This window comes from Ursus maritimus, unplaced genomic scaffold (genome assembly GCF_017311325.1).
Source record: "Ursus maritimus isolate PB19 unplaced genomic scaffold, ASM1731132v1 scaffold_6, whole genome shotgun sequence".
In the NCBI taxonomy this organism is placed as follows: domain Eukaryota; kingdom Metazoa; phylum Chordata; class Mammalia; order Carnivora; family Ursidae; genus Ursus; species Ursus maritimus.
Window position 1 is genome coordinate 49,151,388 of NW_024426774.1, and position 22,733 is coordinate 49,174,120.

Sequence of the window (22,733 nt, forward strand, 5' to 3'; positions counted from 1 at the left end):
GGAAGTTTTTGCCCCCTCACTACAATCAGAAGGGTCTCCATGCAGCCGGTTTCTTTCTGTCTCTTCTTTAATTTAGTAGATATTAGACATTTCACATCTGAGAAAATTTCAGAGCACACTTGCCCTTCGTGGCCTGGATCGAAATGTAAAGGACTGGATAGAGAATATTTTAGGTTTTTTAGGTCTTTGGTCTGTCAACAACTACTTAACTCGGTTCTTAAAGCTCTACGCAGTCATAGATAATATGTTAACCAATGAGCATGGCTGTGTTCCAATAAAACTTTATTTACATAAACAAGTGGTAACTGTAGTTTTCCATCCCATGATCTAGAAGAAAGCAGATAGCAGCTTTGATGAAAACAAGGAGAGCAGCCTCGAGGCTAAAATTCAATCTCCTTAGCTTAGCATATGAGGCCATTTATCACTTGCTCATTTGTCCTGCTTACTTATAAGGCAGTCCCCACCTACCTGCTCAGGCTTACATGCCCTTGCTCTGAACTTTCTTTGCTCTCTGTTAGAGTACCTCTTCGAGTGCTCACATCCTTCGATGCCCTTCTTCTGAACTTTCTTTGCTCTCTGTTAGAATACCTTTTAGAGTGCTCGCATCATTCTGTATCTGTTACTTATGGGCCTGAGCTCCTCGACTCCAGATACCGTATTATCCTTCCAGAAGACTGCCTGATACATTGTTGGTACTCAGTTTATGTTTGTTAAAATAATTCCCTCCACTTGCCCAGATTGCAGTCAGGGACAGGGAGTAGAGGGAGATCTTGGGCAGTGAGCACAAAGGGGCCAGTAGTCAATTCCATGCTCCTTAGTGGGCTTTTCACAGTCCTTCTCTTGCTCTGCCCTCAGCTGTTGATAGGAGCTGTTATGATTCCATTATCAGAAGGAGGAAACAGAGCTAGTGGCTTATCTGGGGTCACATCATCAGCCAGGGAACCCCCAGCCTGAGGCTCTTTTTTGCTGTGTTAACCTGCCTCCTAACAGACACCTGTGCATCAGTGATTATGAAAAATACTTTATAATGATGCAATGGTTTCATCCTGTCCAAGGCAGGGACTAGACAAAAGAAGCTTTGCCTGGCTTAGTGTTCTGTATGTTACTGTTCTCTGGAGGAAGTTTACTGTATTTATATAGCAGCCATGTTCTGAAGAGGTAGCGTATTTAGAATTTTGTCAGTGAGATTCTATGTTAAATGTCTCAGAAGAGTAAGTTATTTGGACTCATTTTGTAATCTCTCTTCTTTCACATGAAGAATTCTTCCGGAATATACATGAAGTGCAAATTCAGGGTTTGGTATAGCAAGTTTACTTCAAGGGCACACCTTTGGGAGCACAGTTCTCTACAAGACTCAGTGTGCCTGTTCAAGAGAAAACATGTAAAGAAAAGCACCCCCAGGGGAAAGAGGTGCGGCTGTTGTCAGTGTGTCTTTGTATCTGTGTCCGTCTGTGTGTACCTTAGCTCCTACGATCCTTTACTCCCATGGAATCTTTGCAGACATTCTGGGAAGCGAGGCTCTCCCTGATGTGAGGTAGGCCCCACGCTGCCCACTAGGAGCCAGCCCAGATGTCACCTTGGAGCCAAACAACGGCTGAGTCCCGTTTGGTAGTTCTAGGGATCTTCCTCTGGAACCTCGGAACCACCTATCCAGGGCTGGGTTCCCACTCACGTGTGATAGGTATTTCCTCTCCTATTCTATGTTTCCTTCTTCCTCATTCAACCACCCTTCTAGTGCTGGTCAAGAGGACCTTAGGTTTGATCCATTGGAAAGTTTCTTGTGAAAAACACCCATTACAAGGCTGTCCCACCAGCTAGCCAATATTGTACCTACAAAATGTTAGTTCACCTATTTTAATTCCACGTAACATGTCTTTGCTGACCATCTGCTAGGAATCTAGCCCTACGCTGGTCCATGCTTGGAGTAGTCAGAACGAGAAAATATGGTCCCCATCCTTGGCGAGCTCCCCATCTACATGGGAGATGAGGCTCGGATTACAAAATTAGAAATGAAGGCAAAAATTTACATTCTCTTCCCCAAGAGTAAGCACGATATGAATTGGTTTGGTTGACAAGCATTAGTCCAGTAGTGGAAACAGGCAGGGCATTCTTCACCAGTCTCTTCATCTTTACTTCCTGAGTTCTTTGGGCAGTCCTTTCTTCCTAAGTGAGCACAAGGGCACCATCAGAATTGTTTGCTTAAATATTAATCTATAATTCTTACTTGAAGATTTCCTTCTACTCCTTTACCCATGCATAACTCATCCATTTGAATTACTTGTACATTTTCTGCCAGAGAAGCGTGTATGTTGGTGTGCACTAACCAAGAGCAGCAGAGCCCTACTTTATCTTAATATCTCATTCCAAAGGCCTTTTCTGGAAGTTGGCATTTGTTCTGCTTATTATAATGCTGTCTGTACTCTGTCCAGTTAACTCACTCTGTGGCCTTGGACTAGTTTTCACTTTGAGTCATTTGGATTTTTCTAGTCTTTCTCAGCTTACCCCTGCAAAAAAGAAAGTCTGTTTAGAAGTTTGACCTCGCCTCAGCCAAGTACCCAACCCAGAGCCTGGATCAATGAGGATTTTTTTTTTAAGAGAGTGAGAGTGTGTGTGCGTGTGCTCACACCTGCATGGGGGGAGGGGAAGGGAAGAGAGGATCCTCCATCCCAGCATGGAGACCAATCCCATGGCCCTGAAATCATGATCTGAGCTGAAATCAAGAGTTGGACGCTCAACCCACTGAGCCACAGGTGCCCCTGGATCAATGAGGATTTTTAAAAATAAACAGCTGTGGCATCTTGGGGAGTGTGTAAGCCATTAAGCTATCTCTACCACATGTTTATCATGTGATTTTCAGCACCTTGCCCCTCCTTTCCAGGTCTTGGTCCTCCCCACCGCATCCCCCATGAAATCAGGATTTTAATGTGAATTCTATTAAACCATGGGAGTGTTCTGAAATAACTAAGAAATGTAGTAGAGACAACTTTAGAACTGCCAAAGCCCTAATTAGAAGTCCTATAGATTAAACGTCATACAGGAGGCAAAAAGAGAGAGAGAGTCCATTATAGTAGCCGCTTAGGATAACAGGATTCAAATATCTTTCCTTGTCCTGTCCTTTCCCACTTGTACATATTTTTGTATAAAACCAGTAATGATATAATTTACAGTTTTTGTTAAGCTATGTAGCTTAGAAAGTCTCACATCAACTACTACACTACTTTAGCTGTCCGCTTCTAAGAAATTCCATGGACAAACAACTCTGTGTTTGCAGTCAAGGCATCATTAATGACTGAGTAGTGAGCTTGCTTTTGATTGAAGTAGCCCTAACATTCATCCTACATCATTCATACCCATCCAGAGTATGTCCTACTCCGTAAGCATCGAACACTTTCCTGTGCCGCCAGTTTAATGATAAAACTCCCCAAAACATAATGTCTGGCCTGTTCCTTGAAAAATGACTTACCTGGTTTACAAAAATAGCATTTTTATGAATAAATCAAGAATATGATCATTAGTAAGAAAATAGCATTTAGGAAGAGAGTTCTAGGACATATCATTAAGTGAAAAAAAGCAAAGCGCAAAAGAGTATCTATGGTATGTTACCCTTCAAGTGAGAAAGAAAAGGATATAAGAAAATGCACATGTATCTTCTCATTTGTACAAAAGTAATACAAGAAGGGTAAACCAGAAACCAAATTGGTTACGTGCAATGGGCGGATAGGAAAGATGTAGAAAGAAGCGGAGCGACTAGAACAGGTTAGTTGGGATGAGGAGGGAGCGATACTTCTGAATACAATTTTTATATAGCTCTGACTCATTCCCCAAAATAAATAAATAATAAAAATCAACCAGAATGTGGGAGGAATCCAAAATGGAACACAAGCAGTGAAAAATGAGTCTAACTGAATTATGAAAGAATAATACAACCATGCTGAAAGGAGTAGGGAAGAAAAGAACGAACCCAAGTAATTCAAAAACCAGTATTTTCAGTGGAAATTATAAGCCTAAAGACAAAAAGAAAAAAATACATACTACAGTCTAGTTAGTAAATTTGTTTCTCACAGGAGCATGGGCCAGCAATTCCAAAATACTTTATGCTAGAATTGAACAAGTAGGTAAAATATATTACAGACAATGAAAGCCAGTTTTCTCACCGTCAGAGAAAGAAGTGATAAAGAAGGAAAGAGGGAAAGACTAGCATGAACCCCGTGGTGTCGGGACTGCAATCAGAGACATCAGATAGGACCTCATGATTTTAATACATATACAGAAATAGATACAGAAATAAATATAGATGTGTTTGTTACGTGCAAGTTAGTAAACATACATATATTTCTTAGCTCTGTCCACTGAGATGACCTAGAAGCAGTAACACCCCGGTAGGAAGGAGCATGCTAATTGCCCAGATCTTGGCTTCTAAAAACCATTCTCCAGTAGAAGGAACTAGAGCTTCTTGGAAAAATGACTGACTGCAGAGTAGGAGCAGGGAAGATACAAGATGAGCTTGCAACATCTTAGTGCCAGAAAGTAAGCAAGTGTTCAGAAAAGGTAGGACTAGTCGAAAATACGCTGGAGAGTCAGTCTGAAGGAATTCCTAATGACCAAGGCTGGAACAATTTGAAAAGCAAAATATAAATAATGATCTTATTAGATTTTAGCCCAGGAAATAAAATAAATATTCATGAGGTCATATTGATATAAATAATTGGACAAATAAATAAATGGTGGAGAAGGGACAGTACTTTTCCTCATAGAAGAATTCCAATTAATAACTACAGAAGGAATGAGAGAAATCGTCCGCCACCACCGTAAATATTTTCTCAGGCAGGTACTGCCAATGGATATTAAAGTTGGTGGACAAAAGTTTGAGGGAAAACAGGAGATTTGCATAGCCTCAAAGTATAACTCCCTACAGAAGTGTGTATTAATTACAAAGGTAAAAAATTTTTTTTAAATCTGCCACCGATGTTAATAAAAAACTGGCAAATTTCCATATTGAACTCTATGACAGTGAAAAAAATCTAACTGGTATTTAATATCACTGAGATGATTCCCACCACCTTTAAGGCATTAAACTTAAAGCACATGTAGAGTGTGTGTGTGTGTGTGTGTGTGTGTGTGTGTGTTGTGGTTTGCACCACAATTTGTTTAAATTTTGTCATAAATTTAAATTTTAAATTTTGTTATAAGTAAAAATTTTACAAAACGTTCAGTTGATGGTTCAAAAAGGAGGAATAGTCGGTATGTCATTTAATAGCATTTCACTGATTCGGCTCGGATTACAGTTATTCATGCTTTTCTTTTATTCTTCTATATGAGGGTAAACCGTTTATTTTAATGGCGCTTGAAAGGCCCAGCCCTGGTCTTTGCACATGGTGGATGTTTTAAAAACATTTGCCGAATTCAATGGGTTTGCATCTTCAGTAAGAACATCTGAGACAAGCAAATATGTTTTATTATTACTGTTTCAAATCCTATGAGTAAATACTAGAAAAGGTTACTTCATTTGAACTTTTTAAACATTAGTAGTTATAATTTTTTATACAAGTCTTAAGAAATATAGGGGCATCTGGCTGGCTCAGTTGGTAGAGCGTGTGACTGTTGATCTTGGGGTGGTAAATTTGAGCCCCATGTTGGGTATAGAGAATACTATAAAGTAAAATTAAAAGTAAAAGTAGGAATTTGTTTTAAAGGGGGAAAAAAAAACTCTTTAAGAAATATAAATAGAATGAGCATAGTGCAGGCCCAAAGTGTGGTTCTGTAAATCCTATCAGAAGTCATCCCATGCAGAATCAGGAAGCAGAAGTAAGAACTCCCCAAAAGCCAACGACAGGGAAACACACTCATGAGGATACCTGGTTGTGGGCAAAATGAACTACCTTGTGGTTGTGTTAGCACGTTTCCCAACCCAGCCAGGCTTGCTAGGCCTCACCAGCCAAAGCAGACCCTTGGCTCTGGACCCTCTTGACCAGCCCAGCACACAGAAGCTGTACGTACACTGATCTTCTCTCATAATGAGACTGACACTTGGCTGAAACTTTTGTCGTAAGTGCTCCTTGGTACACACAGATCACTTAACTTGGTTCCAGGCACACAGGCATCACTGAATTCTTGGCTGAAGTCACAACCAAAACCCAAAATAGAGTGGATGGAATACTGGAAGTACAGAACGCATTCCAGTACTGAAGATGCGGGTTTAGATAGCACCTAGAGGCACCGTGAAGCACTAAACCATGTCCTACGCTATTCCCTTTTAGTCTTTGTGGCGGGGACAACGCCTCACGGTGGCGTTAGTATTTGAGACATCTTCCATTTATGGCAAGTAGGATGGGTTCCCATTTGTGAGAGTGATGTCAAGTGTTCTTTTACGTGTTTCTTATGATCAAAACATGAATCGATACAAAGGAAAAATGTTGAGTAAATAAGAAAGAACACAGAGCATGAGGATACAGTAAAAATTGCAAGGTGATATTCAAATTATAAAGATCGTGGAAGTGACCTTAAGTTCCGTCTTCCACCTCGGACCCTCCTTTCTTCTTCTCCATCCACCGCCTACTTATAAGACATCAAGAAGTAAGAGTTCTGAAAGTGCATATATAATAGGCTACTTTCTGTGAAAGAAAGAAAGAGAAATAAGAAAGCGTAGGTGCCTCTGCCTATCTTCGCAAAGAGAACCGTAAGGAGGACAAATCCAAAACCAGTGGAGCTGGTTACCAGTGAGGCATGGAAGGAATTGGGGTAAAAGAGCTACCGCACGGGAGGGAACAACACTTCTCTGAGTTGACTTTTGGAAGCAAGCTCATGTCCTATATATCTAAAAAAGTAACAAGGATGGGAGGGAGGAGCCTAAAACTAAAAGCAAGTGGACACAAATGAACCCAGTTGCAGTTAGGTGAATGCCATAACTACACTGGAGGGAAAATTAAGAACCAACCCAAGTGACTTAGAAACACAGTGTTCGATTGTACACTCACTCTTAAGTTGGGAGGGAAAATTGCAAGCAAATCTCGAGCTCTTTTTTTAATAAGCTTTTTTTTTTTTTTTTTTGGTGGTGGTATATACAAGTAGTTCTGAACCTATTTTAGACATATTATAGGCCTGAGCAAATTAGTAACTGAGATGATGTTCTTGAGAGCCAGGATTCTCACTGTGGAAGAAAGCACGTACAAATACGGAACAGAGGAAGGCAAGAAAGAACTCTGTGAGAATGATTAGAATTGGAGGTGTTGGTGTAAACTCGTCATTTCTAAAATATGTATGTGTACATGCTTACGCCCATGTACTCATGTATATATGTGTGTGCACACACAAATGTATATGTATATTTACATGCGTGTATTTCCTAGCCCTGTCCACTGAAAGGGCTTGACTCCCCATACTTTGCCCCCCAGTAGCAATGAACAAAGACGCCCCAGTAGCAATGGCCACACCTGGCACCCAAATCCTGGTCCGTATAACATTACCACTAAAAGAAACCAGAGCTCCTCAGAGAAACGGCTGGGGCGCGGTAGATGCAAGACAAGCCTGCAGCACCTTTTTATGTCAGAAAGTAAGCAAGTCCTCAGAAAATATATGGGGCATGTCACAAGGACACAGGCTTCAGCTCAAAGGGGCTCCCGCTTGTCAAATCAGGGACAAGTTGAGCACCAAAATAATTAATTAGGTATAGTAATGAATATAAGCCATTGAGAAAATGGGAACCGATGAATCCAAACCATAAATAAATACATAAGTTAATGGGGGAGAAATGCTGAGTGACAAGTGATAAATGTGGAGGGAAGGGTGGAGTTGGAATGCCATCCTTTTGCTACCGTCATAGTACAGCTGAGGCAGACGAGAATCTTCAATGGATGCTAAATCCGAGGGGAAATTTTAACCAGGAGCTGTATGTTTGCATGGTCTTAAGTTTTCTCCTCCGCTGCTTGCTAGTTGCAAAGGAAAACATGATACGTAGACAGGGAGAAATCAGACAACATCTTGACTGAGTGCTCAAAATTAATATCATCAATGAGAGACAAATGAACAGTGTATACCTCCAGACGGGATCCCCTGAGGAGTACCCAGCAGCACTGGCCAGAAATGCAGGTCTTAAATCTTATTATGAGAAAGCACTAGGAAAAAAACAGAACTGAGTGGGGAGAAGGAGGCAGGGGACTCTATTCTTCAAAAATGTCAATATAAGAAAGGCTGTGGGAATAGTCCAGATTAAAGGAGACTCGGTAGACAACTAAATGTAATACCTCGTCCTAAGCTATGTGATTTCGTGGAGCAAAACCAAAGTCTATAGACAGGACATTATTGACTCAATTTCTAAAATTAGAATACGGACTGTATCAGTATTAAATTTATCGCAGTTGAAAACTACTATGGTTATGCAGGAGAATATCTCCAATACTTAGGAATGCTGAAGTATTTGAAATAAAGGGCAGGGTACAAGCAGTGTGCTCTCCAGAGACTCGGAAAAGAACGATCTTGTGTGCCCATGTGTGTAAAGAGAGAAAGAGCACACGAAGGCTGGAGCATATGGTGTGAAATGTTGATGATGGATGTGGGAGGAAGGCATACGATGTTCTTTATTCTATGCTTATTCTTGCAACCTTGTGATAAGTTTGAAATTATTTCCAAATGAAAAACCTTACAAATTAAAAAGAATGCGATCATTAGTGGTGACTGAACGTTTTGCATCCCTGAGAGAGACTTCGCTGAGATCTAACAAGGCCATTGTATGTGGAGACCCAGGCTGGGAGGGGCTGGCTCGCCTTTGCAAAGTCAGTCTTCAAAGTGCTGTGTCAATCAAGAGGCCTGCTGGGTCTCCTGGCCTCCAAACACTGTTCCATGGAATCCAGTGGAACCGTGCCCTGTACAGCTAACTTGGTTAAATACTCCCCAGACTCTAGTCTATGTCCATCTCTCGCAGAGGAGCCCGTAAGATCTGGGCACCGGCCCCTGAAAGGACTGTGGAAAGGAACACAGACCCAGAGTGGGATGGACAGGCTCAGACTGGTTGAGCTTAATAGAGTTGTGTAGCTTTCGTGCCCAGAGTGGGATCAATTAAGGAGTTTGTCATCCCAGAGCTTTTAGGCTCAGTACTGGCATTGAGAGACTTGGGCAGGAAGATAAAAATAGAAAACTGTGGAGCTAAATCATGAACTACCCTCCACACCCCACTGGTGATTTGCCCAGTTGTCATCATCCAGAAGGACATGGCATTCTTTGCAATAAATCAGAAAAGACGGATACCATTAATTCCATCATAGAAATTAGGAATTCATTAATAAAGAAGGTAGTTTCATCAAATGCATGTGTGTGTGTACACAACTGAAAATACCTGAAATAACTTTTAGGAAATCAGGTTTTCCGAATTTTCTAATCCAACTTGTTATTCATCCATTTTTTTTGTATTCCCTCGCTAGTGTGCAAACAGTAACAGGCTCCCCCGGGTTTTTCACCTTTTTCTGAGAAGAAATTTTAATTAAGAGAAGGCTATCTTTTTTTCATAATTTTTTCCTGGGATTTAGGGGGAAAGCGTAATTGTGTTTGTGAAGCACAGTGGCGGGAGGACTGCAGAACCGGGGACAGCCCGAGTGTCTGTCGCACTCCTGGAGCAGGTGAAGAGAACTGTCTCTCGTGGTCTTCGGGCAGTACAGCACAGAAACACCACAGTTAGAGTGGGGAGTCAGGGAAAATTCTCTCCTTGAGCAGAGCTCTGTGAGGCCTTGGGGGCAGTGAAAGGAAGTGGTAGAAGCCCTTTTACTTGCCAACTAAAATAGGCCTGACCTGAAAGAGGCCTGAGAGGGCCCTTTGGGGCCAGGCCAGCCTAGACCAACCGACATGTCTGCTCGTCTCTCTCCCCGTCTCCTCTCATCTTTAACACCCCTTTCTTGGCTGAGGGGATAGGGGCTTTTCTCAGTTTTAGGCTCGGGACGTCAGCCAATTCCTGTCCTGCCTGAGGAGGTTTATAACAACTGTTCTAAAAGAATGGTTGGAAGAGGAGGCTTGGCCAAGCGGGGCAAGGCCCACAGTGCCTGTTTGCCCAGCTGCACAGTGAAGACAGACAGGGGAGGAAGGTGTGCCTAGAGCCCAGGCTCTGGCACTGGATTTGACTCTAGGCCTCTCTGGTCTTTGTTCTACACAGAGATGGCCGCCCACTCGTCTCCATCAGCAGTTACCTCTTGGAAAGGGAGAAGTAGGGACATGTCTTGAGTCCCAAAAGCCTTTACGTGTATCTCATTGCTAAAAAGACTGCTTAGGGGGCCTTCCTCCTGTGTAGCAATGTGAGAACGGGACTTTACCCCCTCTAGAAGCTTACAGAGGGAGCCAACAGTTGCCCTTTCGTCACTCCTACCTTGGAAATGCACTGATTTCTTTTTTAGTTTTACTCAGTTACAGTTCTTAAATATTTGTTAGGGTGATAACCTGAGGCTAAATCTGGGAATGAAAGCCTTTGACAAAATTTATTTACGTTTCTCTAAGTCAGAATCTCCCCCAGACTCAGAACTCAGTTTGCCCTTAGAGTGCTCTCATTATTTTCTTAGACCCATCTAGTTCTTGGCACTCCTAACTCCGTGGCATTTTTCTTGAACACTCCTGACCCCAGCGCCAGGCTCTGTACCCTCAACCATGGACTGAGCTCATTTTTCAGTCCTGACCTCCCGTGGCCCTGGTGTTCATCTACTCAGCCCGTGTCCACGTAGGTGCAACACAGGTTGCCTCACATAACACTACGTGATCCGTTCATGCCTTACTTCCGTGTTTCTGTGTGGTCTCTGTGTCCTGTTTACATGCTATAGGCATGTGTGTATGTCTGTATCTGTAAAGGGAAAACTCAGTGCTTCCCTACTATGTTTCTCCCCGAGTCTCCTTTACTACCCACGTGAAACATTTCGTTTCTGACACTTCTGGTCACCAAATGCGTGGACGTTTTGCCCCACATCAAGCAGTTCCCTGCAACACCAGCTGGATGTCCTACAATTGGGCTCAATTCTGACACTGTTTACCCACAGACAGTGTCAGATCCCACAGGTTAAGGGCTCAGTTCCACAAGACCCTCCCCCCAGTTGAGACACCAACCACCTGGTTGTCAACCCGGGCTTCTGACCAACTGCTGTAGATGGGAGGTTCCTTTGACCCCTCCCCAGGTTCGTTGAATTGCTGGAACAGCTCCCAGAACTCAGGAAACATCTCACTTTAGTAGATCACAGGTTTATTGGAAAAGGCCGTAAGCGAAGCCTCCAGGTGGAAGAGGTGCGTGGGGCAAGGTCTAGGGAAAAGGGCGTGGAGGAGCTTCCATGCCGGCTCTGCGCACACCACTCTCCAGATCTCCGCGTGTTCACCAACCCGGAAACTCTCCACACCCCATACTTGAGGGATTTTATGGAGACTTCATCACACGGGCATGACGGATCATGAACTCTATTTCCGGCTTTTCTCCCTTCTCAAGAGAATGGGTGGTGGGACTGAAAATTCCAAGCTTCTAATCATGGCTTGATCTTTGCAGGGACCAGCCCTTATCTGGGAGTCCACCCAGGGTCACCCCATTAGAACAAAAGACACTCCTGCCACCCAGGAAATCACACGGGTTTGAGGAGATCTGTGTCAAAAACAGAGGTCAAAGGCCAATATTCGGACAAGAGATGCTCTTAGTGTTCTCATCACTTAGGGAATTGAAGGGTCTTAGGAGCTCTGTGCTGGTAACCAGGACCAGAGACCGGTATATAGTTTCTCAGTCTGTCTCAGGGTATCAGCTGAGTAACTTGGGCATAGTCAATGCAGCAAGTCATGAAACTGGTTCTTGAACCCACGCCTTTTAACCTCAAAGGTTATATAGTTGCATATGTGCCGCTGGACTGTATCCGCCTGCATTCGTTCATTGTTGAATTCTGAGCTCCTGGAACGGTGCTTGGTACATGGAAGGCATTTGATAAGTATTTATTAAATTAATAAGTGACCAGTTACTATGACAGTCTCGTGTTTTGCTCAGTCTCAGGCCCGCCCCTGAGAGCTGAATGCTGGCCTGTGGTCTCTACAGCACCCCAGTGCTTACGGCAGAGACCACCCGGCCTTCTACTGAGTACACATTTATTTGCGTAGTTACATTACGGTCTTCAGCCGTTCTTTCTCTTAGTACATTTTGATTTTGATTTTTCAAGTCTACTGTTAGCTGGTAGTGAAGGATGTTAGGGGTCTTCTGAGATCCTGGTTTGTCTTGTCTGATTAATCCCTGGGGTGGGGTTTGAATATTTTCCAGCTTTTGGATCTCTTCATCCAGTGGGATTGGTCAACCTACCTTGCTGACTATGGTCAGCCCAGCTGCAAGTACCTGCGAGTGAACCCGGTGACAGCTCTGACGCTGCTGGAGAAGTGAGTACCCAGTCCAGGGCTCTCCGTTGGGAGGTGGGGAAGGGGCACAGGGATCGGGCTCGGAGACATTTTCTCTTTGCCAATACCTTCCAAAGACAGCAAAGAGGTCCTCTTCTTGAAGTTGCCAGTCGTCTCCACCATTGGATTTGGCAGGCTGGCCTTCTTCTTGTAGCCTCTTAATTCCTGAGCCCCAACAAGCTAGGCCAAGTATGGGTCAGGTGGACTCTGGCATTACCTTGGAGCTGAATGGGGCAACATCTCTTTAACTGGAGATGACAAGAAAGGAAGATGCCTCCAGTTTGGGCTTAGGCCGCCTGGTGAAGAGAGGGAGATTGGCCCCAATCATCTGGGGACAGCCCCATAGAACAGCCCCATAGAAGATGGCTTCTGTGGTTTCTAGCAGAGAGGTTCCTGGAATTCCTGAAACCTTCACCAGCATCCCCTCCCACTCCCTGCCAGATTGAGCCTTGTTGTGCCGACTGTCCCAAGAAAACTGCATTGGACAAGGTGTGTCATTCCTGCTCTGGGCAGTCACTGGCCAGCAGAGTGCTGCCACTGAGACTGGGTTAGCTAGCTCCGGAACAGCTCACGGCTAACCAGTATATCGCCCAGATGCTGGAGTCTGTTACGCAGCCTCGCTCTGGCTTTTCCTAACCTAGTTGAGAGCTGGCAGGCCAGAGACCAAGATCCATGTGAAAGGGAAGCTTTCTCTTGTCATCACACTAGTTAACGGCCAGCTTCTTAGAAGCTTCTTAGAAGAGTACCCTGCATCTAAGCAGTATGGCAAGTACATATATGGCCATCTGTGAACTTGGGTGCATGAATCAGTGTCTAGGAGGTCAGAGTGGAACCTTAAGCAGCAGGGAAGGCTAAGGTGTATCCTCCCTACTATGCAATTACAGGGGAGAAGGGGAGGAGATAGGAAGTAGGCAAGAGCAGGATGCAGAGGAATGTGTTTGGAGCCAAGAAACTCTAAGAGCCCAGGGTGCGACTTTCTCCAGACCAAGACAGACTGATGTTTCCATTTTAACTTTGTTTCCCGTGATTCTCTCTCCCAATGACCTTCCTCCCTAGGATATCTAGAGAGTAAGTATATTATTCACTTGGGCCTTTTCCATCACTTTGAGGCAAGTCCTTCTGGTTTCCTCACTGACACTAATGACTATACTAAATCCTTACCCCGTGAGTTATCTCCACCCTGACATACTAATCTACTAAACTAGCCTGGTGCCAGCTGGCTGGCTGTCTCCTCTATCCTTGGTCCTTAGAGTGACCCTTGGCACACCAATTCCTATGGGGCTGGAGGTGGCGGTCCGGATTTTCCCCCACTCGTGCAGGTAAAACTTTGTTCCCACTCAGCTTCCTGGCACGCTCTCTACTCTTCTGATGCAAGGTTTGAAACTCAGCCCTGACAGAAGGGGCTCCTCAGCAGTCTCGCCCACCTCCTGGTGCTGAAGCCCATGGCGTTAAGATCTGGAACCTATGTCTGCGGGGAAAACTTTTTATTAGAGGCAAGGCCTAATCCCAGCTGAAATGAGGGACATTTGGGCCTTTCAGTTGGTGTTTAGATGTTGTATTCACTATGTGTCCAAATGGGCTGTAGGATTCCCTTCCAGTTCTTCTCTCAACGGTCCTTTACTTGTGTGTTCCTAAGAATCCCTAAATCTAAATATCACCTGATCCACCTTCTGTGGCTCAGCAACGGGCTAACATAAGCAGCCTCTGTGTAGCGTTCTGGAAGCCGAACAGTAACAAAGCCATGTGCTTATCCCGAGCCATCAGAAGCGTTTAAAAGCTTCCTCCCAAACACAGTAGGGCCACAGGCTGCCCAGATCACTAAAATCCCTACTTCCCAGCCTCATAGGAATCAGTCCCTTTACCTGAAGCCCTTTCCTGCTTTTCGCCCAGCCAGATCTACTACCAGAGCTTGACAGTCTCTCCTTTTCAACCTGGCGCTTCTTGGCAGGGTGAGACATGCAAAGCCCAAAGACCTGCTGAGGACATTCAGGAAAGAGAAGTGGCCCCTGTGTCAATGAGAGGTGGCCATAGCCAGAGTAGATCAGGATCCCAGTCTTCCAGAATAGGAGGGGAGTGGAGGAGCGCTCCCCTTTGGTTTGGGAGCAACCCAGGGCACAAACCAGCATGCCGCCGTCAGCCGTCGGGGCACTGGACTTTATCTTCTGAGTACTCCCAACCCCAGGCCTTACTGGCCAAGCACTCCTAGCCTCTGAGGTTCCGGGACTACCTTCTTCCTCCCTTTCTCCTACCTTATTGGGGAGCTTCCTCATGGAAGCTGAAAGCCAACTCTGGTTCCCCATCTCTGGGGGCTTCGAGTCGTCATGAAATTCATGATCACATAGGACATTAAAATGAACACCCTATGTGTGTAGGGAGGGTTTTTTCTTCCTTCTTTCTTTCTTTTTTGTTTTGTGTTGTTTTCATTTAGATTCATAGCATATGCAGCAAAGGATAAGGAGTCCTTCTCTGGAATAAATAATCTAAAGCCAGGCCAGTTCCACAAACATAATTGTGCCATTCATATGTACGGGACCAAATACAGTCATCATCATAGCCTCGAGGACCCGTGTGCTTTCTTTCCAACTGACCTCTGTCACCTCTTCTTCTTCCTCACCTCCAAGCTCAGTCCTGCACGTGTGGGTGGTTGTACTCAGTGTTCTGAGTTCCCTTGAGTAATTCCAGCCCGAAGGCCCTTAAGCTTAGATCTGTGAAAGAAGTCACAACTCATTAGCGGCCGTCAGTGTCGGCCCCAACCACACAGCTTTGGTGCTCATCAGAATCTCCTGGCCTCGTGAATGTAAATGCCCTTGTGGTATCTCTAGCCTTTTAACCCATTGGCCTCACATCTGTCCCTCTGCACAAGGGCCACCCCACAGGAAAAAATGGGCCAGGATTGGCCAGAGGCCCCTGGGAAGTATACCTGGGGGTAGATTACCAGGGTTACCAGGTTCCTTCCCCCCTGCTTCTTCTGACCTGTCTCCATGCAGCCCAAGGAGCTGTGAAGTCAGAGAGTTGCCCCAGCTCCTGGGGGATGGTGGTGAAGACCACCAATGCCTACTCCAAGGAGAAATTAGTCTGGGCAGTGTTCGTAATTCTCTAACACCGGAACTAGCTGTGGGCTGGAGGGCCGGTGTGCAGAGGCGGAGGCCAGAGGTCACAGTGAGATGTCAGGTGTCAGAGGTTGTGGACTCTGCAGGGATTAGCACATCCCCACGTTCTGTCACAACGGCTTACTCAGACTTGGGTGTTTCTGCGAAACCACAGCCTGGTCTTGACTTTATCCATGCTTCCTGGTTAGGTCTTTCCATCTGGCCACAAGTGTTGGCCAGAACTGCCCATGGTTTGTGCTCTAAGAATATGCCATCTCTGGAGCTTTAGCAGGACCCGGTAATAGAAAGCTCTGCGAAGGTCAAAGGTCTGAGGATATGGACAGCCCTTGAGTTCTCAGGAGCTTCTCTTGCCTAAAGTTCTGGCTCATCAAGGGAAAGGATGGTCCACCTGCTGTCCTCCTCACGATGCACTCAGCCACCTCACCGCCTCTGGGTCCTTACTCTGAGACAGAGGAGATCAGTCAGGCCCTTAGTTTTGTTAGGGATGGGACCCAGGAACCGACTGGCGGAATTTAGAAATACACGGTGGCTTTCAGTTACTCATCTCCTCTTAGAATTACTAGTTGAGAGTATTTTTCTGCTTTATTTTTCAAATACCAGCTCTAAGGTCCCAGCAGGATTTCATAAGCTCAGGAGATGATAAGTGGATCCTAGATCTAAATGTTATGTAAGAGCCTATTGACCATCAGGGCTTTAGCATGCCCCAGATGCCTGTAACAGGAGTGTACCTGGAGATAGAGGGGAGGGAAGGAGGTAGGGTGGGTATGGACGATCAAGGGGTTGGCCCCTCCGTAGCTGGCTTTGGACTATTTTCCAAAGGTGACTGAGGTTGGGAGGGCTGTGGATGCCAGCAGGACAGCTTCCTGAATAGTAGGTAGGTATGGGCCTGACAATGGAAATATTCTCGACTCTCTCAGCTCTGGGTGGAGGTGAAGATGCACGGTGCCATCCTACCTCCCATCCGTTCTCCTTCCACCGTTGCCTCCTCAAACACTTTGCTCTCCTTCTTTCCTTCTCTGTTTAGGATGAAGGACACTAGCCGCAAGAACAACATGTTTGCACAGTTTCGGAAAAATGAGCGAGACAAGCAGAAATTGATTGACACTGTGGCCAAGCAGCTCCGGGGACTCATCAGCAGCCACCACTCGTGAAGGCTGGCCTCGGGCCCGCAGAGGCTGCTCACGACAGCCCCAGACGCCGGGACCCAGCCCCGGCTGGCCCTGCATTTGTGCATTCTTCTTCAAAGAGAGCAAATGTATTTTTTTAATAACCTGTGTACAGTATTCACATAACCTTTCCCTATAGTGAAAGAGGCACAAGAAAAAGCAAGTACGTGAGGTGTGGCTAGGCTGGGACACAGGGGAAGTCATACTGTACTCTCTGTAGTGGCCTGGAGATGGTGGTGTCACCAATCCCAGGATGCTGACCCACCTTTCATGTGGCTCTAAAACCTAGGTCTGGGGCTCAGGAATGACACAAACAAAATGGGTCCTTGGCACTGGGAGGTAAGGTGAGTAGGCGAAAAGATAATAAAGTATATCCTGTTCACTCCCGGGCGCCCCATTCACCACACAGGTGGGGTTGGCCCTTCCCGATGCAAGGAGAGGACCTGGAAAATGTTACTGTTTAGCGTATGAAAGACCAGCACATGGTTCTGGAGGTTCATATCTCCTCAACCCACCAACTTTCATTGGCTGGGGAACAAGCATGGCTTGTGGCCAGATGACAGCTTCACTCCAGTCCCCCAAAGGTGGCAGTTTCTTTAGCCCAGATCTGACCCAGTGCTTTTATTGCTGATTTTTCTGGGGCAAGATAGAGCTGAGTATACAGTGGTGATAATTGGACCCCGTGACTAAGGGCAGGTTGCTTCACACCAGGAGGAGTTTTATCAGCTCTTGAAAGCCAGTGTGAATGGAATCAGAGCCTCGGTCCCTTCCCTATTCATCTCATCGTCTTCTTTCAGGGTCGGGGCACTTGGTTCAGAGCATAGATCGACAGTTCTTTCCATTGATCTTCACAGAGAGTCTCAGACTTGGCCTCCTTCAGTAGTGTCATTGGGATAAGTCAGATTCCAGACGCTGGAAATGGCCCTTCCTTTACCCTTAGGTAAAACCTGAAAGTTACTCGGGAGTACTCCTTGTGTTTGAAAGCCAGCTCTCTGGCCACCATCTTTCAAAGAAACATTATCAGCTCTGCACTATGGGGGCAGCTGCAGCTGGACAGGATGCCTGTCGGGATGGAGCCACTGTCACCATGAAGTAGACTGGGCCAACCATGGCCAGTAGTTTGTTGCCTCTGGCCCAGCGGTCCCTTACTAAGTCATATCCTAGATGTGAAGCTCTTCTTCCTCAAGCCCAAGCCTTCCATCCTCTCCTGAGATCCCCGTAGCTGTCTTTTGGCCTCACCTGAGAAAGGTGGTCTGCAATCCCATCCCGCGCATTCTGGAGTTTGGCAAGGGAGCCTGGACTAGCTAGCTTGGAGGCTGTGTCCAGTGTCGCACGTGGGCTCCTGCCACGTGGTGCAAGGGCTTTGCTGTGAGGTCAGTCAGAGGAGCCTGCACTTTAGGACTCTTCAGGAAGGTGCTGCTGTGGCTACCGGCAAGCGTATAATTGTGCATCAGCAAACAATGACAAATAAGCCACACAGGCATTTCCAGCTTGGATTAGTGGGAGGAGAGACTCATCAGACAGAATTCTTCACCACCTTTGTCAGCTACTGAGTTGCTTCTGGGGAGGGCAGTACTTCCTTTTTCTTTCCCCACCCCAAACCCCCCGTATCCCATCCCAACTTGCAAACCAGGGGGAAGAGAGTACACACACAGACCTGAGCCTTCCTCAAAGCTGGAGACGCCAGGCTGCATGGAAGCTCTGGAGAAGCTTTCTAAGGCTTACCTTGAGGCCTGGGTGCTTGGCCCAGGGTCTCAGGATGAGGATCGAGGGTAAATGCTGGCCCCAGAATTGCAAAAGGCAAGGGAGGGCGGGGGGCCATGGGAATGAGACCCCAGATGCCATCGCCCGAGCCCTGGGTTTGGTTGAAGGAGAGCAATCTGGAGTCCTGTTGCTTAAGAAGGGCCCAACACACACCCCTTCACTGGTCCCCTGTTGGCAGCAAGGTCCTTTCAGCTTGGAGTACTGAGACTGGGACACGGGACAGAGAGAACCTTAAGCATGTCAGTTTTTGTCTTTTCTGAGTCATCGGTGCTGGTCTGGTCTCAATCCCGTACCCTGGAAAGACTGCCGTAGAGGAAAAGTAGACAGGGTGGAGGAATGGGGTTTCCTCTGCACGTCGTACATGGAAGCCCCTCTAAAGAACACACTTACCCAAGCTCAGGACTCCTAGGGGAGGATCGTTTGGTGTATCTCTTCCCTCTCAGTCTGTCTTCAGTCTTCTCTGACGAAACCAACATGCTGCTACTGAGTTGTCTCTAGAGATACACTCTTGTTGGGCAAGGGAAGGTCAAAAAACAGGGACCGGCAACGTCCAAGCTGTTTGGATTGGCGAAGTCGGATTTTTGAGTCTTGTCTCTAGGCCTGTAGCTGGGCCAGCCCTTGAGAGGATTTGTGCACATGCGCCCATGCCCCTCAGACTCCTAAGACCTGGCCTCAGATGCCCAGAGGTGTGGAAGTGCCCCGGCAGGCCTCAATACGAGAGCAAGAACACTGGTGGCTAGAAGCCTATGGGCCTTGGAGTTGGCGTGACACTGAGCCAGTTCTTGAGCCAGTCCGTGTTTCTAAAGGGACATTCTGGTCTGGGACCCTGGTAGGTTTCTACAGAAGTGTAGGCAGCTCGTATAGTCTTAGCATTCACAGGAAATCTTTGAGTGGACTGGGAATGAAGCTGTTGGGGGTGGGGAAGAACAGGACCTAGAAATTGGAACCAGCAGTGTCCCTGTTGGCAAAAGGAGTGTCCAGCTTCCAAGGAGTGCTCCCCAGCATTTCCACTGCATACCAGGCCTAACAGTCTCTCGGGCCTCAAAGCCAGCCTAGCTTCATTGCCCACTTGGCAAGTGCTTGCTCAGCAAGACCCAGGGCCCTCTAGCCCCAAGGTTGGCAATGGCCATGCCCTTCCTCAGAAAGCCTCTCCACCCTCCCCGGGGCCTGCTACAGAGCTCCCCCTCCCTTCGCCCCCCTTCTCCCAGGACTCTGCTCCTGGCTGCTTCCGCTGCCTCTTTTTCTTTTCTTTGCCTGCGTTCGCAATTACTTTTCACTCATGTGTTGGAAATGGCCTTTTTATTTTGCACAAATAGTTGCACATTTATGGAGGAAATTTAGGAGAGTCCATTTTTAACTCTAAAGGGAATTTTTTTCTTTAAGACTCACTAGTAAAGCTACTGATGCAGATGGGCCTCGTGGTCAGTGGGGGCCTCCCGTGTAGAAAGAGCATGTTTATTCCTCCTGTACATTTTCTTCTCTTAACTGCTATTAAACAAGGGAGCCTATGTACCTGTTTCAAAAGCCACGGTGTTGTCTCATGGTTTTTTGGTTCTTCTGCCCCTTTCGCACAGCGCAGCTATGGTTGGCGAATTCAGTGGCAGCCGTTGCACCCCCTCAACAGGACTGAGGACATGAGCAGGCAGAGGCCTGAGGGGGGAGAAATCCTCCCCGCCACACAAGGCAAGGAGCCCTTGGAAACATCCCAAACCCGTGGGTTAGGTTTTCCTGCCTGCAGTTAACACGCCATCATCGACATCAGGAGGAGGCACTTGCGAAATGCCCGACTTCATGCGGAGCTCCGGGCCAGGCCGCCTGAAGCCTCGTGTGTGGACACCAGCCCTGCGAAGGACGGGCTTCTAGCATTATCCAGAACAAAGCCAAGTGGGGGGAAGGGAGGTATGAGCCTGTTTCAGAGCTCAGTGTGGGAGAGGGACGGGCCTCATGGCCTGCTGCGGGAGCGGGTCTGGTCAGGGAAGACAGCATAGAGAAAGCGGGGTGATAATCAGCTGGGCCGTGAGGGCCTTGAATTCAGACTGTGTTAAGCTGGGGGAGGGTCTTAGGCGCAGAGCACGGTCGAGGGAAAAGTTGGCCGGATTGCGGCCCGTGCTGGGAGGGTTAGTGCAGAGCCCGGGGGCACACCCGGAACCACGGGGAGTAAGGCCAGAAATGATGGAACAGCTCCCACCGCACTTGCCCCCTCAGCTGGCACAGAAGCCAGGAGAAGAGGATGGGAAGAATTTCTTCAGTACCAAGTCCGACTACCGCAAGCGGGTGTCAGTCCCTGCTATGCTACTTCCTAGCCGGCTGACCTTGACCGGTTACCTCCCTGAATGTCCTAGTCCTCGTCAGTGACACAGAAGAGCCGTCCTCATTGACAGGGTGGTGGGACAGTGTCCGTGAGCTGTGGATGGCCCAGATGCTGAGCCAATCCCTAGCCGTACAGCGCCTGCACGGTTGCAGGCCTCTCCTCCCTCCCCTCCAATTCCACAACATCCTCCTTCCCCTCCCCACGCCCAGCATGGGCTTAATGGTAGCGAAGGCTCTCCAGCTCCTGTACATGAAACGGGTATAAGCCCTTCAAATCAACCAACTGCCCTGCTCAGAGTAGAGCCAGTGCTTCGGGTGGAATTTCCCCGTCACCACCACCTAGAACGTTCTCTGCTCTCGGGTGCCAACACTTCACTAGAATTCAGGAGTTCTTCACCAGGGGTCCATGACCCCTTGGACTCTGTGTGTGTGGGAGTGTCCGTGTGCCCGTGTGCGCACCAGCTTGCATTCACTGTTTCTGGATAGAAAGTACACGGCTTTCCTCAGTGTCTAGGAAAGATTCAGGACTAAATTACTGAGTGATAACCAGATCCCTTTGGAAATCCAGATCTCCTGAGGGAAAGCCAAAAGAAGAAGCTCTGAGCCTACCTTCTCCCCCTGCCTCCTACAATTCTGGCTGATTCTTCAAGACCTATAGCTCTGCCACCAGCCTTTTCTAGGAGCCCCCACGTGATCCCCAGGTCATACCTAAAACCCAGTACAGCCACCATTCCTAGCTTTCTCTACCCAGCCAGGTTAGGGTCCTGAGGTGGGCAGGAGGACCCTGCATTTCTGAGAATACAGACTTCCAGCTGGTTGGGGAGATTGCAAACCAGAGAGTCTAGTCCAGACACGTGGGCCTGCAAAGCCAAACTGAACCTGACTCATCCCAGACATTCTCCATAGCTTCTGAGCACTGACTGGTGCAGGGGCTCACCCAAGGCCTTATCCAGAGAGGGAATAGCAGCCCTTGCGGGGTGCCCAGAGCAGGGTGGGAGGTGGGGGGCCTGGTACGGATGTGAAGCATTTACCAGCTTGCCCCCTTTGCTCATAGCAAGGCTTATCTGCTCACCAGGTAGATGAGGATGGGGACTAGCTAGTGGGAGGTAAGGGGAGGGAAAGTGCCAGACCCTTTCCTTTCCCCCAGAGGCCTCAGTGTTGAATTTAATGGGCAGTGTTTGCCGGGAATGAGAGAGCCTCACAGCCCAAGGGACCAGAAGACAAAAGCTCTTGAGGAAGTGCAAGGAGGAGGAGGAGAGAAGTGGGGGCCTGGGCATTGTGTGGGAGAGCCACCCCTCTATCTGTTTCAATCACTGCTGGGGTTAGGGTTACCCTGCACTTGGGGCCCCAGCTGCTTTGTGGGGTCTGTGACATCAGCTGTTGTGATGGTAATGGAGGGACCTCTCTAAGGGGGGGCTCCCCTTCACCAGCCAGCCCACATCAACTCCCAGAGAGGACTGAAGCTCCTATTCCCTCCGGGTGGGGCCAGGATGTGGGCCCAGGACCAGGCCCAAGACAACAGGCCCCCTCCCAGTCTGAACCCACTGCTAAGTGTTATCTTCCAAGCCCAAGCTATGACCTTCCTCTCTCCAAAGCTCCAGAAAAGGAATGGAATCTGAACATTGAGACGCTTTTCTGGCCCTAAACAATCCTTCCATTCTCTAGGCTCAATGATGGGTCTATTTCCTCCTGTAAATGGGTCTCGTAATCTTCAACTTTTACCTTTGCTTCTACGGGTAATTAATTGGATCTCCCTCTTGTTCTCCCTACACACTCCCCTCTCTGTTACAAGGCTCAGGTTCAGCCGGGTGGATGGCTTTTCTTTCTTTCTATTCCATGGAGTGCTCATTTTTAAAGCTGAGGGAGTAAGGCCTTGCCCTCTCCAGTGAACCTCTTCTCCAGAGAAGCCTGCTGGGGAAACACCACTTCCGCGGGCCCGGGAAAGCGGCCTCTGCCCAGCTAAAGGCTTTTCAGATAGCAAGTTCCGAGAATCCAGTTCACTTTT

At 47.3% G+C, this 22,733-nt stretch overlaps 1 protein-coding gene across 1 annotated transcript in view; it reads left to right on the top strand.

The window, feature by feature from the left end:
• EXOC6B (exocyst complex component 6B) overlaps positions 1–19,946 on the top strand; it is a 571,132-nt gene extending 551,186 nt beyond the window's left edge. Inside the window, exons 21-22 of the mRNA XM_008699988.1 lie at positions 12,248–12,360; positions 16,513–19,946. Coding sequence (XP_008698210.1) covers positions 12,248–12,360; positions 16,513–16,639 — 240 coding nt within the window. The 3' untranslated portion in view covers positions 16,640–19,946. The remainder of the gene's footprint in view (positions 1–12,247; positions 12,361–16,512) is intronic.
• The last annotated feature ends 2,787 nt before the right edge of the window (positions 19,947–22,733 follow it).